Below are 16,495 nucleotides of genomic sequence, written 5' to 3'. Positions count from 1 at the left end.
AATAAAGGCATCCAAATCGGCCAGGAAGAGGTCAAACTTTCACTCTTCGCAGATGACATGATACTCTATATGGAAAACCCAAAAGATTCCACCAAAAAACTGCTAGAATTGATTCATGAATTCAGCAAACTTGCAGGATATAAAATCAATGCACAGAAATCGGTTGCATTCCTATACACCAACAATGAAGCAACAAAAAGAGAAATCAAGGAATCAATCCCATTTACAGTTGCACAAAAAAACATAAAATACCTAAGAATAAATCTAACCAAAGAGGTGAAAACTCTATACGCTGAAAACTATAGAAAGCTTATGAAAGAAATTGAAGACACAAAAATATGGAAAAAGATTCTGTGCTCCTGGATAGGAGGAACAAATATTGTTAAAATGTTGATACTACCCAAAGCAATCTACATATTCAATTCAATCCCTATCAAAATAATACCAGCATTCTTCACAGAGCTAGAACAAATAATCCTAAAATTTGTATGGAACCAGAAAAGACCCCGAATAGCCAAAGTGATCTTGAAAAAGAAAACCAAAGCAGGAGGCATCACAATCCCAGACTTCAAGCTATACTACAAAGCTGTAATCATCAAGACAGTATGGTACTGGCACAAGAACAGACACTCAGATCAATGGAACAGAATAGAGAACCCAGAAATGGACCCACAAATGTATGGTCAACTAATCTCTGACAAAGCAGGAAAGAATATTCAATGGAATAAAGACAGTCTCTTCAGCAAGTGGTACTGGACAGTGACATGCAGAAGAATGAACCTGGACCACTTTCTTACACCATACACAAAAATAAACTCAAATGGATGAAAGGCCTCAATGTGAGACAGGAAGCCATCAAAATCCTTGAGGAGAAAGCAGGCAAAAACCTCTTTGATCTTGGCTGCAGCAACTTCTTACTGAACACGTCTCCAGGGGCAAGGGAAACAAAAGCAAAAATGAACTCCTGGGACCAAATCAAAATAAAAAGCTTCTTCTGTACAGCAAAGGAAACAATCAGCAAAACTAAAAGGCAACTGACAGAATGGGAGAAGATATTTGCAAATGACATATCAGATAAAGGGTTAGGATCCAAAATCTACAAAGAACTTACCAAAGTCAACACCCAAAAAACAAATAATCCAGTGAAGAAATGGGCAAAAGACATGAATAGACACTTCTCCAAAGAAGACATCCAGATGGCCAACTGACACATGAAAAAATGCTCAACATCACTCATCATCCGGGAAATACAAATCAAAACCACAATAAGATACCACCTTACACCTGTCAGAATGGCTAACATTAACAACTCAGGCAACAACAGATGTTGGTGAGGATGCAGAGAAAGAGGATCTCTTTTGCATTGTTGGTGGGAATGCAAGCTGGTACAGCCACTCTTGAAAGCAGTATGGAGGTTCCTCAAAAAACTAAAAATAGAACTACCCTATGACCCAGCAATTGCACTACTAGGCATTTATCCAAGGGATACAGGTGTGCTGTTTCGAAGGGACACATGCACCCCCATGTTTATAGCAGCACTATCTACAATAGCCAAAGTATGGAAAGGGCCCAAATGTCCATTGATGGATGAATGGATAAAGAAGATGTGGTATATATATATACAACGGAGTATTACTCGGCAATCAAAAAGAATGAAATCTTGCCATTTGCAAGGACGTGGATGGAACTGGAGGGTATTATGCTAAGTGAAATTAGTCAGAGAAAGACAAAAATCATATGACTTCATGCATATGAGGACTTTAAGAGACAAAACAGATGAACATAAGGGAAGGGAAACAAAAATAATATAAAAACAGGGAGGGGGACAAAACAGAAGAGAGTCATAAATATGGAGAACAAACTGAGGGTTACGGGAGGGGTTGTGGGAGGGGGGATGGGATAAATGGGTAAGGGGCACTAAGGAATCTACTCCTGAAATCATTGTTGCACTATATGCTAATTTGGATGTAAATTTAAAAAAATTAAAAATAAAATTAAAAAAAGAATAATTTCTATTTAAATTGATATATTTTTTTACCTAGAATGGTCAATAACACCTTGATTAAGGAACCCCTTACCGAAAAATATTTCTATATACTGTATTGCTTAAATATATATTTTTAAAAAGCTTCATTTTGTGGAGGTCAAAAGTTCTAGAAATAGAAAGAGTTGGGAACATATGAAAAGATCCCCTTTCAGTGTGGGACCAGTTTTCTAGGAGCTGTTCAAAAGAAAACTCTCAACACCACATGGCTGTTTATAACCGTAGATCACAAGACTTGAGTGGGGAAGAGAGGGAAGTTACAGTCTGCTATCCTTGGGAAAGAAAAAAGTAGATTACCCATCTCTAATCACTCCTACTTTTTGCTCTTTCTGCTCTTCACCTCTTTACTCTACCCCTTTATTTTTTTCGGCAACTATTTGCTCCAACTGATTTTAAAGTTTTATTTTACCTTTCTATTTTTTTCTTCTTTCTCCCTTTCTTTCCTTTAGTAGACCTGAAGTGCTAATAGCTTGCCTCATCAGCAGGGGAGGGGGGACTGTGACTGACTACACTAGTACTATTCTTTCTGGGTGATTTTGGTTATCCACAGACCTAATGTACAAATACTCTTGAGATAAACAGAAACTTAACTCTACAACTGAGGAAGTTTAGTCTCTTCTGAAGTATCAGGTAGCATCACAAATTGGCCTGAAAAATCAAGCACTGCGCCTGAATAAACTAATGATTATTGAATCCAACATAAACTGGCAAAAGAGAGACTGGTTTCAAAATATGGGGCTGTGTTTCAGGCATATCACCTTCTTTGTACTAAAGCTTCAGTCTAGGAATGCAAAGGGACCTTAAAGGTCTTCTGGTCCAACCATTTCTCTCATTTTGAATCCCTCCTATAACACACTACCAAGTGACCCTCCAGTTTATGTATGGCCCCTTTTGGTAAGGGGTAATTCCACTGATAAATCATTTCATCTTTTTATAGCTCTATGAGAAAGTTCTTCCATAGATAAACTGAAACACATGTCCATATAATTTCCACTGGTCCTGGTTTCACTCCTTTGGGTCATTCAGGACAGGCCCAGCCATATTTGCCCATGAAAACATTTTAATTCCCTTTTAGTGATTTCTTAAATGCACTCGTGTCTCCCACACTCTTTTTCAAGAGTAAGAAAGTTTCTGACAATGACCAAGTGCTACTGAACTCATCCTCTGCTTTAACACAGATACTACTGTATTTTTTTCTAAAAGTAAAGCAAGAAAAGATGTTAATGCTTCATTTTGTAGCCACAGCCTAAGAGCTATTTCTCGACACCAACATAAAAGTCTTACACAAAGATGCAGTTTTAGAGTAATCACTACTGAGTCACTAACAAAAGATTTGTTTATATCATAGAGCTTATTTTCTTTAGAAAATGAGTGGGTGAGTAATCTCTAAGAGAATAAACTACATTAAATCTACATTAAATCTGCATTATCAATAAATCTACAGAAAACAGTAGTCTACCAGCTATGTCATTATTCATTATACTGCTATATGGAAAGAAGATACTTTGCTGAAATAGAAAACCTTAAAACTCTGTCTATATTTTCTCACAAAATCCTTGAAAAATATAGCGGCACTGAAGAACAAATGAACAAACTACAAAAACATACCTATACAATTTGGTCCTTCTATGATTACATATCAAATATTCTATTTCAAAGGACTGACATGCTAATTGAGAGAGAAGATGGTGGTGGAGTAGGAGGACACTAGGCTCGTCTTGTCCCAAAATACAACTAGATAACTATCAAATTATTCTAAGTACCTCAGAAACTTACCTGAAGACTGACAGAATTAACTCCACAACTAAAGGGAGAGAAGAAGGCACTCTGAGGAAGGTAGGAAGTGTGGACACATTATTCAGGGCAGAAAGAGACTGTGGGTGCTGCAGAAGAGAGGGAGCTGTGGTCACAGAGAAGGGTGAGAGAGAGTAGAGCACACAAGGGAACACACAGAACATTTATCCAAGGCCACTGCATGGGAAAAACAAGAGGGGCTGATTTTCAGGAGTTCTTGCAACCAGCAGGATTTAATGCCTGGCGTTCTAAAGGTAGGCAGACTCGACTGAGATAGAGCCCTGAGGGCACTGCCCTGCTCCTAGAGGAGGCAGGCAAACAACCTTGGGGCAGACAACATGGAAATATGGATTTGAAGAATGTCTGGGGCATACAGTGAGGAGATTATTCACTGTACTTGGAACATATCCCTGAGAGGTAGCATTCACCTATGCCCCTCCCAGGACAAAGGAGCTGGTTGATGCCCTTTCCCTCCCCTGCCCTTCAGCATAAACCAAAAACCCACCTGAAGAAAGCAGCTGAGCCCCAACCCTAGCTGCCTATTCTGCTTACACCAAGTCCCACATCTCTGAGCTCTGGTGCAACTGTCGTTCTCAGTCAGCCTTCCTCAGTCCCAGCATGTTGAAACCCTCCCCCAGACCAGTGTAGGCCCCTGCCCACACCACATGCTAAGGCCTGGAGTTTAAAAGGCAATAGACTTTTGGCTGGGACAGATCTCAGACGGCACTGCCCTGCTCCTGGAGATAGAGCAGGCAAACAACCCAAAAGCAAACAGTGTAGAAACAGAGATTTGAAAAAAGTCTTGGACATACAAGAGGGTTATTATTTGCTCTTCTGAGTGTTTCCCTGAGAGTAGCAAGCACTGAGACCCCTCTCCAGAGACAAAGGAGCTGGCTAGTACCATTTCCCTGCCCCACCCCTCAGCATAAACACAGAGCCACCTGCAGTAAACAGCACATTACCTACAGTGTCTGCATAACCTGCTTATACCAAGTCCCACACCCCTGCACACTAGAGGTACTGACCTTCTTAGTCAAACATGCCTCAGTCCCAGCACAGCAGACTCCTTCCCCAGAAGACCAGCAGAAACCCCCTGCCCACACACATCTCCTGCCCAGAGAGCTCTGCAGGGCTTGAGTTCTAGTGGAAATACTATCAGGTCTTACTTAAACAGCAGACTGGAGAACACCTAGTTAAAACTTTCTACATTCTGGTCTAGAACCAAACACTGCCCACTGAAGACAAGGAGAGTCTCTGCAGTTGACTAGCCTGAAGGACAGAGCAGCCTAAACATAACAGAAGAGCACAGCACACACTGCACACACCAGGCACACTCCCTGAAGTAGGATGCCCTGGACAATACATAACATCTTCATAAAGCCATTAATTTCAGAAGCAAGAAACATAACTGGATTTTCTAAAACATAGAACACAGAAGAAAGCTAAGACTTAGACACAATGCCAAGTTGGAGGAATTCATCCCAAATAAAACAACAATATAAGGGCAAAGCCAGAGATCTAAACAAACCAATATAAGTTAACATGCCTGATGGAGAATCTAAAGCAACAATCATAAAGATAATCTCTGGGGTTGAGAAGAGAATGGAAGACATCAGAGAGGCCCTTGCCACAGAGATAAAAGAGTTAAAAATCAGAAATGAAAAATGCAATAACTGATATTGGACACAGGCTTAATGCAATGAACACAAGCCTGGAAGAGGAGAGAAATGAATAAGTGATACAGAAGACAAAGTAATGGAAATTACTGAAGTTGAACAAAAGAGAGAAAGAACTATGCAACACGAAAATAGACTAAGGGAACACAGTGACTCCATCAAATGTAATAACATTCATACTATAGGAGTCTCAGAAGAAGAAAAGATAGAAAAGAGGGCAAAAACATTTTTTTGAAGACATAATAGCTAAAAACATCCCTAATCTGGGGAAGGAAACAGACATCCAGATCCAGGAGGCACAGAGAACTCCCACCAAAATCAACAAAAGCAAGCCCACATCAAGACATATTGTAATTAAATTTGCAAAACATGTGGATAAAGAAAAAATCATAAAAGCAGCAATACAAAAGAAGCCCCTAACTTACAAGGTTAGCCTCATAAGGGGAACTACAGATTTCTTAACAGACACTTGGCAAGCCAGAAGAGAGTGGCTTGATACATTCAATGTGCTGACTGGAAAAAATCTGCAGCCAAGAGTACTCTATCCAGCAAGGCCATCATTCACAATAGAAGGAGACATAAAGAATTCCCCAAACAAAAACCAAAGGAGTTTGTGACCACTAATATTACAAATATTAAAGGGGACTCCTTGAGTGGAAAAATCTCCAGAAACAATGACGCAACAAGTAATAAAATGGCACTAAATACATACCTATCAATAATTACTCTTAATGTAACTGGACTAAATCAAAAGACATAGGGTGTCTTTTGCATAAATGTATTAAAAAACAAGACTCATCTATACACTACCTACAAGAGATTTATTTTAGGGGCACCTGGGTGGCTCAGTTGGTTGAGCATCTGACTTTGTCTCAGGTCATGATCTCATGGCTAATGAGTTTGAGCCCCTCATCGGACTCTGTCAGCACAGAGCCTATTGTGCTGCTTTGGAGCCTGCTTCAAATTCTGTGTCTCCCTCTCTCTCTGTCCCTCCTCCACTCTCACTCTTGGCCTCTCTCTCTCAAAAATAAACATTAAAAAAATTTTTTTAAAGATTTATTTTAGACCTAGAGACACCTACACATTGAAAGTGAGGGGAAGGACAAACATCATACAAATGGATGTCAAATGAAAGCTGGAGTAGCAATACTTATATGGAAAAACTAGATTTTAAACCAAAGACTGCAATAAGAGATGAAAAAGGGCACTACATCATAATAAAGGGGCCAATCCAACAAGAAGATCTAACAAATGTAATTATTTATGCATCAAATATGGGAGCACCCAAATATATAAAACAATAACACAAATATATAAAACAATAACAAACATAAATGAACTCATTGAAAATAATACAATAATAGTAGGAGACATTAACACCCCACTTACATCAATGGACAGATAATCTAAACAGAAAAACAACAGGAAACAATGGCTTAGAATGACACACTGGACCAGATGGACTTAACAGCTATATTCAAAACACTCCAACCAAAATAGCAGAATACACATTCTCTTCACATTCACATGGGACATTCTCCACAACAGAGCACATACTAGGTCACATATCAGGCCTCAACAAATACAAAAAGATTGAGATCATTTCAAGCATTTTTTCCGACCACAACACTATGAAACTTGAAGTCAACCACAAGAAAATATTAGGAAAGACCACAAATATATGGAGGTTAAACAACATTCTATAAAACAATGAATGGGTCAACTAGGAAATCAAAGAAGAAATTTAAAAATACATGGAAAGAAATGAAAAGAAAACACAATGGTCCAAAACCTTTCAAATGCAGCAAAAGTGGTCCTAAAAGGGAAGTATATGGCAATACAGATCTACTTCAAGAAGCAAGAAAAATCTCAACCCAACTTTATACCTAAAGGAGCTAGAAACAAAACAAAGCTTAAAACCAGTACAAGGAAGGAAATAATAAAGATTAGAGCAGACAAAAAGTGATACAGAAGTTAAAAAAAAAAAAAACCAATAGAATAAATCAATGAAACCAGGAGCTGGTTCTTTGAAAAAATTAATAAAATTGATAAATCCTTAGCCATGTTTATTAAAAAGAAAGGCAAAAGGGCCCATTTAAATAAAATCATAAACAAGAGAAGAGAAATAACAAGCAACACCACAGAAATACAAATAATTATAAGAGAATATTATGAAAAACTATGTGCCAACAAATTGGACAACCTAGAAGAAATGGATAAATTCCTAGAAAGATATATATTACCAAAACGGAAACAGGAAGAAACAGAAAACTTTAACAGATTGATAACCAGCAAAAAACTGAATCTGTATTCAAAAATCTCCAAACAATCTAAAGTCCAGGGCCAAATGCCTTCAGAGGAGATTTCTACCAAACATTTAAAGAGTTAATATCTCTTCTTCGCAAAATTTCCAAAAAATGGAAAAGGAAGGAAGACTTCCAAATTAATTCTATGAGGCCAACATTACCACGATAACAAAACCAGATAAAGAAAGACAGCCCTAAAAAAGAGAACTACAGGCCAATATCCCTGATGAACAGGGATGAAAAATTCTCATTAAAATACTAGTAAACCAAATACAAATGTACATTAAAATAATCATTCACTATGAACAAGTGCGATACATTCCTGGGTTGTAAGGGTGGTTCAATATTCACAAATCAATCAACAAGATATACCACATTAATCAATGAAAAGATAAAAACCATATGACCCTTTCAATAGATGCAGAAAAAGCATTTAATAAAGTACTTCCATTCATGATAAAAACCTTCAACAAAGGAGGGTTAGGGTTAGAGGGAACATACAGCAACATAATAAAAGCTATCTATGAAAAACTCGCAGCTAATATCATCCTCAATGGGCAAAAACTGAGAACTTTTCCTCTATAGCAGGAACAAGACAGAGATGTCCATTCCTACTACTGTTATTTAACACAGGACCAGCCACAGCAACCAGACAACAAAAAGAAGTAAAAGGCATCCAAATTAGCAAGGAAGAAGTCAAACTTTCATTATTTGCAGATGACATAATATTCTATATTAAAAAACGTCCTAAAGACTCCACCAAAATATTGCTAAAATTGATAGAAGAATTCAATAGAGTCATAGGATACAAAATCAATGCACAGAAATCTGTTGTGTTTCTATACACCAAAAATAAAGCAGCAGAAAGAAATCTAGAAATTGATTCCATTTACAACTGTACCAAAAAACATTAAGATACCTAGAAATAAATCTAACCAGAGGTGAAAAACCTCTTTCTTTCATTCATCAAAGAAATCAAAGAGGGAACAAAGTAATGAAAAGACATTTCATGCTCATGGATTTGAAGAACCAATATTGTTATAATGTCTATACTACCCAAAGCAATCTACACATTTAATGCAATCCCTATCAAAATACCAACAGCAATTTTCACAAAGCTAGAACAAACAATCCTAAACTTTGTATGGACCCCCCCCCCCCCCGCCAAAGACACCAAATAGCCAAAGCAATCTTGAAAAAAAAAAAAAAAAAAGCAAAGCTGCGGGCATCACAATTCTGGACTTCAAGTTATAGTACAAAGTTGTAGTGATCAATAGAGTATAGTACTGGCACAAAAATAGACACATAGGTCAATGGAACAGAATAGAAAACCCAGAAAGGAACCCACAGCTGTATGGCCAATCCAACAAGAAGATCTAACAAATGTAATTATTTATGCATCAAATATGGGAGCACCCAAATATATAAAACAATAACATAAACGAACTGACTGAAAATAATACAATAATAGTAGGAGATATTAACACCCCACTTACATCAATGGACAGAAAATCTAAACAGAAAAACAACAGGAAACAATGACTTAGAATGACACACTGGACCAGATGGACTTAACAGCTATATTCAAAACACTCCAACCAAAATAGCAGAATACACATTCTCTTCACATTCACATGGGACATTCTCCACAACAGAGCACATACTAGGTCACATATCAGGCCTCAACAAATACAAAAAGATTGAGATCATTCCAAGCATTTTTTATGACCACAACATTTTATATTTTTTAAAGATTGTCTTATTAAAAGTATCATGAATAAGCAACAAGGGTCTTAAAACAATCAAAAGTGTAAGATGAAAGAAACAAGGCTGCATAAAAGTATTCATTTCAATTTAAAAAAATGATAATGTTAACACAACAAATTTCTTTTTTTTTTTAATATGAGATTTATTGTCAAATTGGTTTCCATACAACACCCAGTGCTCATCCCAACAGGTGCCCTCCTCAATGCCCATCACCCACTTTCCCCTCCCTGCCACCCCCCATCAACCCTCAGTTTATTCTCAGTTTTTAAGAGTCTCTTATGATTTGGCTCCCTCCCTCTCTAACTTTTTTTTCCTTCCCCTCCCCCATGGTCTTCTATTAAGTTTCTCAGGATCCACATAAGAGTGAAAACATATGGTACCTGTCTTTCTCTGTATGACTTACTTCACTTAGCATAACACTCTCCAGTTCCATCCATGTTGCTACAAAAGGCCATATTTCCAAAGTTCTTGATCAACATTCATCTTTAAAAAATTCTTTTCTAACCTCTTTTTTTTCCTTCCCCTCCCCCATGGTCTTCTGTTAAGTTTCTCAGGATCCACATATGAGTGAAAACATATGGTATCTGTCTTTCTCTGTATGACTTATTTCACTTAGCAGAACACTCTCCAGTTCCATCCACGTTGCTACAAAAGGCCATATTTCATTCTTTCTCATTGCCAAGTAGTATTCCATTGTATATATAAACCACAACTTCTTTATCTATTCATCAGTTGATGGACATTTAGGCTCTTTCCGTAATTTGGCTATTGTTGAAAGTGCTGCTATAAACATTGGGGTACAAGTGCCCCATGCATCAGCACTCCTGTATCCCTTGGGTAAATTCCTAGCAGTGCTATTGCTAACATAACAAATTTCTATTCTACTTGCCAGAGACTACTGACACTGTCACGGGAAACAGGTTATCAGTCCACTGGCCTGAAGGAGGTGTGACTTAAATGGGGATCTAAAGGTCAGAAAATATATGGCATTACACTAAGTGCTGGGAATATAAAGATTCTTTTTTTTTTTTTGAGAGAGCGGGCACGAGTGGGGGAGGGGCAGAGGAAGAGAGGAAGAAACTTAAGCAGGCTCCATGCCCAGAGTGATGCCCAGCGTGGAGCCCAACGTGGGGCTCAATCTCAGGACCATGAGATCATGACCTGAGCCAAAATCAACACCCCATAAAGATAATGCATTATGATTTGGGGCAGTTTACTTGAGTTCTCTCAACCTTAGTTTTTCATTTGTAAAACGGTGATCACAACTACAACATAAAGTTGTCCTGAGAGTTAAGTGAAATGACATACGTAAAGTATTTTAGCATGGTGCCTGGTCTTATAGTAACCACTTAATAAATGGTGGCTTCCAGTGACTTATTAATGGCCAAACAAAAAGACTGTTCAACTCCCTCCTCTAGGCTTCAGTGATAACACACTATGCTGGTTTGCTTTTTACCATTGGCCATTCCTCTGTCTCTGCATCTCCTCCATGAAGTCTTTATTACTTTCAACCAGGTTTGGGCTCTGTCTTTTGAACCCTCAGATCACTTTGTACTTCTCCTGAGGCAAGGTATTTCCCTTGCTCTGAATCACAGAATACACTACTTCATTGCCTGGCATTTATTTATTCCTGTAGATTTTACTGAGTACCTAATGTAAGTCCTACAAGTACTAGGGATACAAAAATTAGTATCATAAATACTGTCCTCAAGCATCTTATAGGAGGACAGAACAGGCAAGTAAATAGTATATTATTTGAAGTGCAGTTAAGTCATAAGTTAACAGTATGCCTAAGATCCTCTGGAAGCACAAAAACGAGTTATTTAAATTAGACTGGGAAAATCGGGAACAGGATCTTGGAAAACATATTAGTATATGAGGAGCTAGTACACAAATATCTGTTACATGAATGAATGGACTATGAATAGGAACTAACTAGATGAAGATGGTTCTCATCAGGTCCAGAGAAAGAGCAGGAGAAAATGCTTGGAGTACAGATGTTAACAAGATTTCCTGAGAGACAGAAGATGAAGCTGGAAAGCCAAGGCAGGGTTGGGTGTTCCAGACATAGGAGTCTTAACCTGACTCCAGAGGACAGATGACTGAATGCCAATAAAGGCTTTTAAGTAGTAAAGGGGTATAATCAGATTTGCACTTTAGCATAAGTCTGGCATTTCAGGGAAAATGGATTCCATGACAGCTTGGCTAGAGACAGCAAGTCCAGTTGGAAAGATGCTGTGGTAATTTAGATAAATTATGAGAACCAGAAATGTTGAAATGGAAGATGAATCAAGACGGATACTGACTCACCTTAAACTTTGGCTGAACTGAGTTATTCATATTTGTATCGTCTGCAAACAGTGCATTTTACACTTAAAACCCGCTACAGATACCTACCTGTAGACATTTGTCGACTACTGTTATTGAAACCTAATTAGGGAACTGCAGCTAACAGCCAGCTGAGTCACTTCCGGTACAAAGATACCTAAGTAAAAGCACCTTTTCCCATTACACAAGTCAAAAGAAACAGGTTTATTATTCAAACCTGGAGAGGGACAACAGTGAATACAAACACCGCGCACTGCAGAAAGACTTTGAGACGTCTCCATTCTGGTCTTTTTCACCCCCAAATGTTTAAACAAAGTCTTTCAAAGGGTCATGAGACCCCGCCCTGTGCGCCCAGTCGAATGCCTTGAATTTCTTTTCTCTTTCTGTTCAAGTTAGCTTGCTGCAACTTGTGGCCAGGCCAGCCTTTTTCACCCACCCGTTTCCCAGTTTTCACTGTGTCGTCGTATAAACAGCTAACCGCGGGAGTTTGAGAAAAGAGTACTATCACAGACTGAGGAAATCCAAGGGGGAGAGGTAGCTGTTTTGAGGTTTCTAACGTTTAAGACTCCCTGACCTTGCCAAATTTCTCACAACCCCACCTCCACCCCACCTCTTGCTGTGGCGCTCCCTTCTGAAGTTAGGAGGATCCTTGCTATAGTTAGTAGCAAGCTATATCCGCACCCAGAAACTACAAAAGGGTTTGTTTTTTAACTTACCCTGACAGCCGCCATATCTGTGACCTTCTCTAAGTTTTCATATGGTGGGCGGAGAGGGACAAAACAATTCAACTCCGCTCCACTCAGGAGCCCCGCCTGGTTACGTCTCGTCTACTGGTTCCGCCTTTTCTCTACCCTCCAATGCGGCTCTAGGAAGCTGCTACCATTGGTCAGCTGTCTTCCAGTAAAACCGTTCATCGTTGTGACTGACTGTTTCTATCCTTGATAAAGCCTTTCAGAATATCCTCCATAATCCAGTTGAAAGCTATTTGGCTGGGTGCAGAAGTTTATACTATTTTCGTTATTTCAGGCGTATGTGATTTGTCTAGATAAGGATCTAAAACCCAAGTCTAGGTGCTTTTATATCTATAAGTCAGGTCCAGGCAAATCGAACAAACCTTTCTTAAAAATGTAAGGAGAAAGGAAAAGAGTTTTATTCAAGCCCAAATTAAAACAGCTGCCCTTATACACACTCTTCACAAAGAAGAGAATGCTCCGGGGAAGGAACTTTTGATGCAGGTATATATATATATATTTTTTTTTTCCATAAAGAGTTACAAATCATCCTGAGGAAAGACATTTCAGAAGGTTAAAGACTTTATCTTATGTTGTTGATATGTGCAAGTCTGCATGACTAATCTTTTGGGAACCAGGGAGATTTTCTTTCTTTTTCTTATCATTATGTTTGGAATGCTCCTTTTTGGTTTTTTGGTTTTTTGGTTTTGTTTTTGTATTTTTTTTTTTTTTTTAGCGAAGCATATGTACAATATGTGCTTGGGGCAGAAATAGAGTCCATGCTTTGAAGTTTGCAGAGTCATTTTGACCTTCGTAAACGTTACAGAATACTTTCCCTGGGAGCCCAGCAGCAGGACCCACAAACACATGAAAAGTTGAAAATTTCCTTTATCAGTCACAAAAAGAACATGTTACCTCTGCAATACATGATCAAGTTCTTTCATTCTAAGACTATGTCACTATGAGCCTACTATATGCCAGGCACTTGTTCAAAATAGAGAACAAAACAGCTTATGTTTCCAAGAGGAAAAGACAAATAAATGTTACAAAGTGCCAACTGCTAAGAAGGAAAATAAAATAATATGGGGATAAGGAGAGAATTCACTTGTTTAAATAGGTTAGGGAAAGGCTTTCCGACAAGGTGACATTTGAGAAAAGTCCTGAAGGAATTTAGGGAAGAGCGTTTGATGTAGAAAGAACAACAATGAAGAAAGGCCAGTGTGGCTGGTGTGATAAGTTCAAAAGGAGTGAAATAACACACTAAGTACGGGCTTTTTGTGCCACCACACAGATTTTGGATTTGATTCTGATTAGGAGGGGAAGTCAATGGAGGGTTTTGAGCAAAGATGTGCCATGATCTAAGTTAGATTTTAAAAGGATCATTTTGGTGCTATAAGGAGAATATTCTGTGGATAGGTGCAACATATTCAACAGGAGCAAGATCTTCCCTAGGCCTCCAGTGAGTGATTCTAAGGAGAGAAGATGCTCATAATCTGACCATCAACATACCTAATATTAATTCATTTATTCATTCAACAAATATTTAAGTGCAAACTATATGCCTAGCATCAGTAACATACCTAACATATTTGACACTGTAAGCAGATCATAGTTTTAAAAATTTTTTAACGTTTATTTATTTTTGACAGAGACAGAGCACAAGTGGGGGAGGGACAGAGAGAGACACAGAATCCAAAGCAGGCTCCAGGCTCTGAGCCATCAGCACACAGCCTGACACAGGGCCTGAACCCATGAACTGAACCATGAGATCATGACCTGAGCCAAAGTTGGACGCTCAACCAACTTAGCCACCCAGGCACCCTGACACCAATGGATATCAATATCCATTGATAGATGATATGTGGAATTTAAATAACAAAACAAATGAATAAACAAAAGCAGAACCAGACCTATTAATACAGAGAACAAATTGATGGTTGCCAGAAGGGAGGGAGTAGGGGGTGGGCAAAATGAGTGAAGGGGAGTGAAAGATACAGACTTCCAGTTATAGAATAAATACGTCAGGATAATAAAAGGTACAGCATAGGGAATATAGTCATTGTATTGTAATAGCCATTTAATAGTCACCATTTATGGTGACAGATGGTACTATACTTGTGGTGAGTGTAACAATGTATAGAGTTATTGACTCACCATGTTGTAAACCTAAAGGTGTACAACTGTACTCAATAATAAATAAATATTAAAAAAAGAAATGATGATGAAATGAAACCTGTAATAAAGGCCAGAAAAGACACTGAAAAAAGTAATGGATCAATGTTTTCTAATTGCATTAATGTATTTTTTTTATTTTTTAATGTATTTTTTAAAGGAGAAAGAACTTAAACCTAGATATTGGTCTGCTGCATAATAAATAAAAAATATTACAGCTTTTACTTTTGAGCTTTAACATCTGCCTATTTGTCAATAACTTCATCAAAATCTAATATTTCTAAATATTCTTGGGGCGCCTGGGTGTCTCAGTCGGTAAGTGTCCGACTTCAGCTCATGTCATAATCTTGCACTCCCTGAGTTCGAGCCCTGCTTCAGGCTCTGTGCTGACAGCTCGGAGCCGGGAGCCTGCTTCTGATTCTGTGTCTCCCTCTCTCTCTGCTCCTCCCCCACTCACACTCCCTCTCTCTCTCAAAAATAAATAAACATTGAAAAAAATTTAAATATTCAGTAGATGATATAAGTAGACTTTTGATCTATTTTTGTTAATAGTTGAAAGATGAACACTTTTTTACTAATTTTTATTAGTAAGGTTTATTTAATATTAAGCAACATATACACAAATAATAAAAGTCTTAAATTTGGGGTGCCTGGGTGGCTCAGTCGGTTAAGCCTCCGACTTCAGCTCAAGTCATGATTTCAGTTTGTGAGTTCAAGCCCTGAGCCCTGTGTGGGCTTTGTGCTGACAGCTCAGAGCCTGGAGCCTGATTTGGATTCTGTATCCCCCTCCCTCTCTGCCCCTCCCTCTCTGCCCCTCCCTCTCTGCCCCTCCTCCGTTTGCGTGCTCCCCCCCCCTTGCGTCCTCCCCAGCTGGCGTGCTCACGCAGACTAGCTCTCTCTCTCTCTCTCTCTCTCTCTCAAAAATAAATAAACGTTAAAAAAGAAAAGTCTTAAAATTTTAAGTTTGAAAGAGAATTATAATAATCCTATTTCACAAAGTTCTATGAATTACAATGCCACCCATGTCTTTGTTTCTTAAGGATCAAATCCAGAGGCATACAAATTTTCTACAGTTGAAAGTTTCAACTAAATTATCCTCATCAGGAAATTAATTATACATTTCTAACTAGTAGGTAAAAACTTCAGAAGTTCTTCTTCTGTAGAAATCAGTGAAAAATGTACTAATGAGAAGGAACTTTGACATCATTGGATCCCCACTGCTTTAGAACAAGTATCCAGTGCTTTCTGCAAACTATCAAGGCATTCAGATACTGCCCTCTGGTTTCTTCTGGTAATGTCAGATAAGCATCTTCTGTCATTTCTCCTATCATTTTCTATGTAATGTCCATTTCCTGACATTCTATTGTTGCATAGAAAATTACTTTCTTCTCAATTTCTGTGACCCAATTTTCAAAGAACAGTTTAAGACTTGGTGTTTTTTTAGTGCTCAAGGCTAATTCTGTCTCTTTGTACATATTTTTTTCTGTCTGATTAATAACCTCATCTAAAGTTTAACATCAGAAAAATTCAAATTCAGTAAAATAGTTCATGATAAATTAAAAGTTACACTTTTCCAAACAAATATTACAAAGTTTGCACTCTGTTTCATGTTTTAAATTTTAAACACAAATACAAATACCAGGTGGTCACCTAAAATGGCAGAATTGAAGTAATCCA

General features: G+C 38.1%; 1 protein-coding gene across 1 annotated transcript in view; it reads right to left on the bottom strand.

Annotated features, from left to right (window-relative positions):
* APOOL (apolipoprotein O like) overlaps window positions 1–12,664 on the bottom strand; it is a 115,094-nt gene extending 102,430 nt beyond the window's left edge. The window contains exon 1 of the mRNA XM_047076283.1: window positions 12,632–12,664. Coding sequence (XP_046932239.1) covers window positions 12,632–12,646 — 15 coding nt within the window. The 5' untranslated portion in view covers window positions 12,647–12,664. The remainder of the gene's footprint in view (window positions 1–12,631) is intronic.
* Window positions 12,665–16,495: the final 3,831 nt, after the last annotated feature.

The sequence above is a fragment of the Lynx rufus genome, unplaced genomic scaffold, assembly GCF_022079265.1.
Source record: "Lynx rufus isolate CCGP_SWC_20201006 ecotype Redwood Valley unplaced genomic scaffold, mLynRuf1.p SCAF_14, whole genome shotgun sequence".
Classification (NCBI taxonomy): Eukaryota; Metazoa; Chordata; class Mammalia; order Carnivora; family Felidae; genus Lynx; species Lynx rufus.
This window is presented reverse-complemented; position numbering and strand designations above follow the sequence as displayed.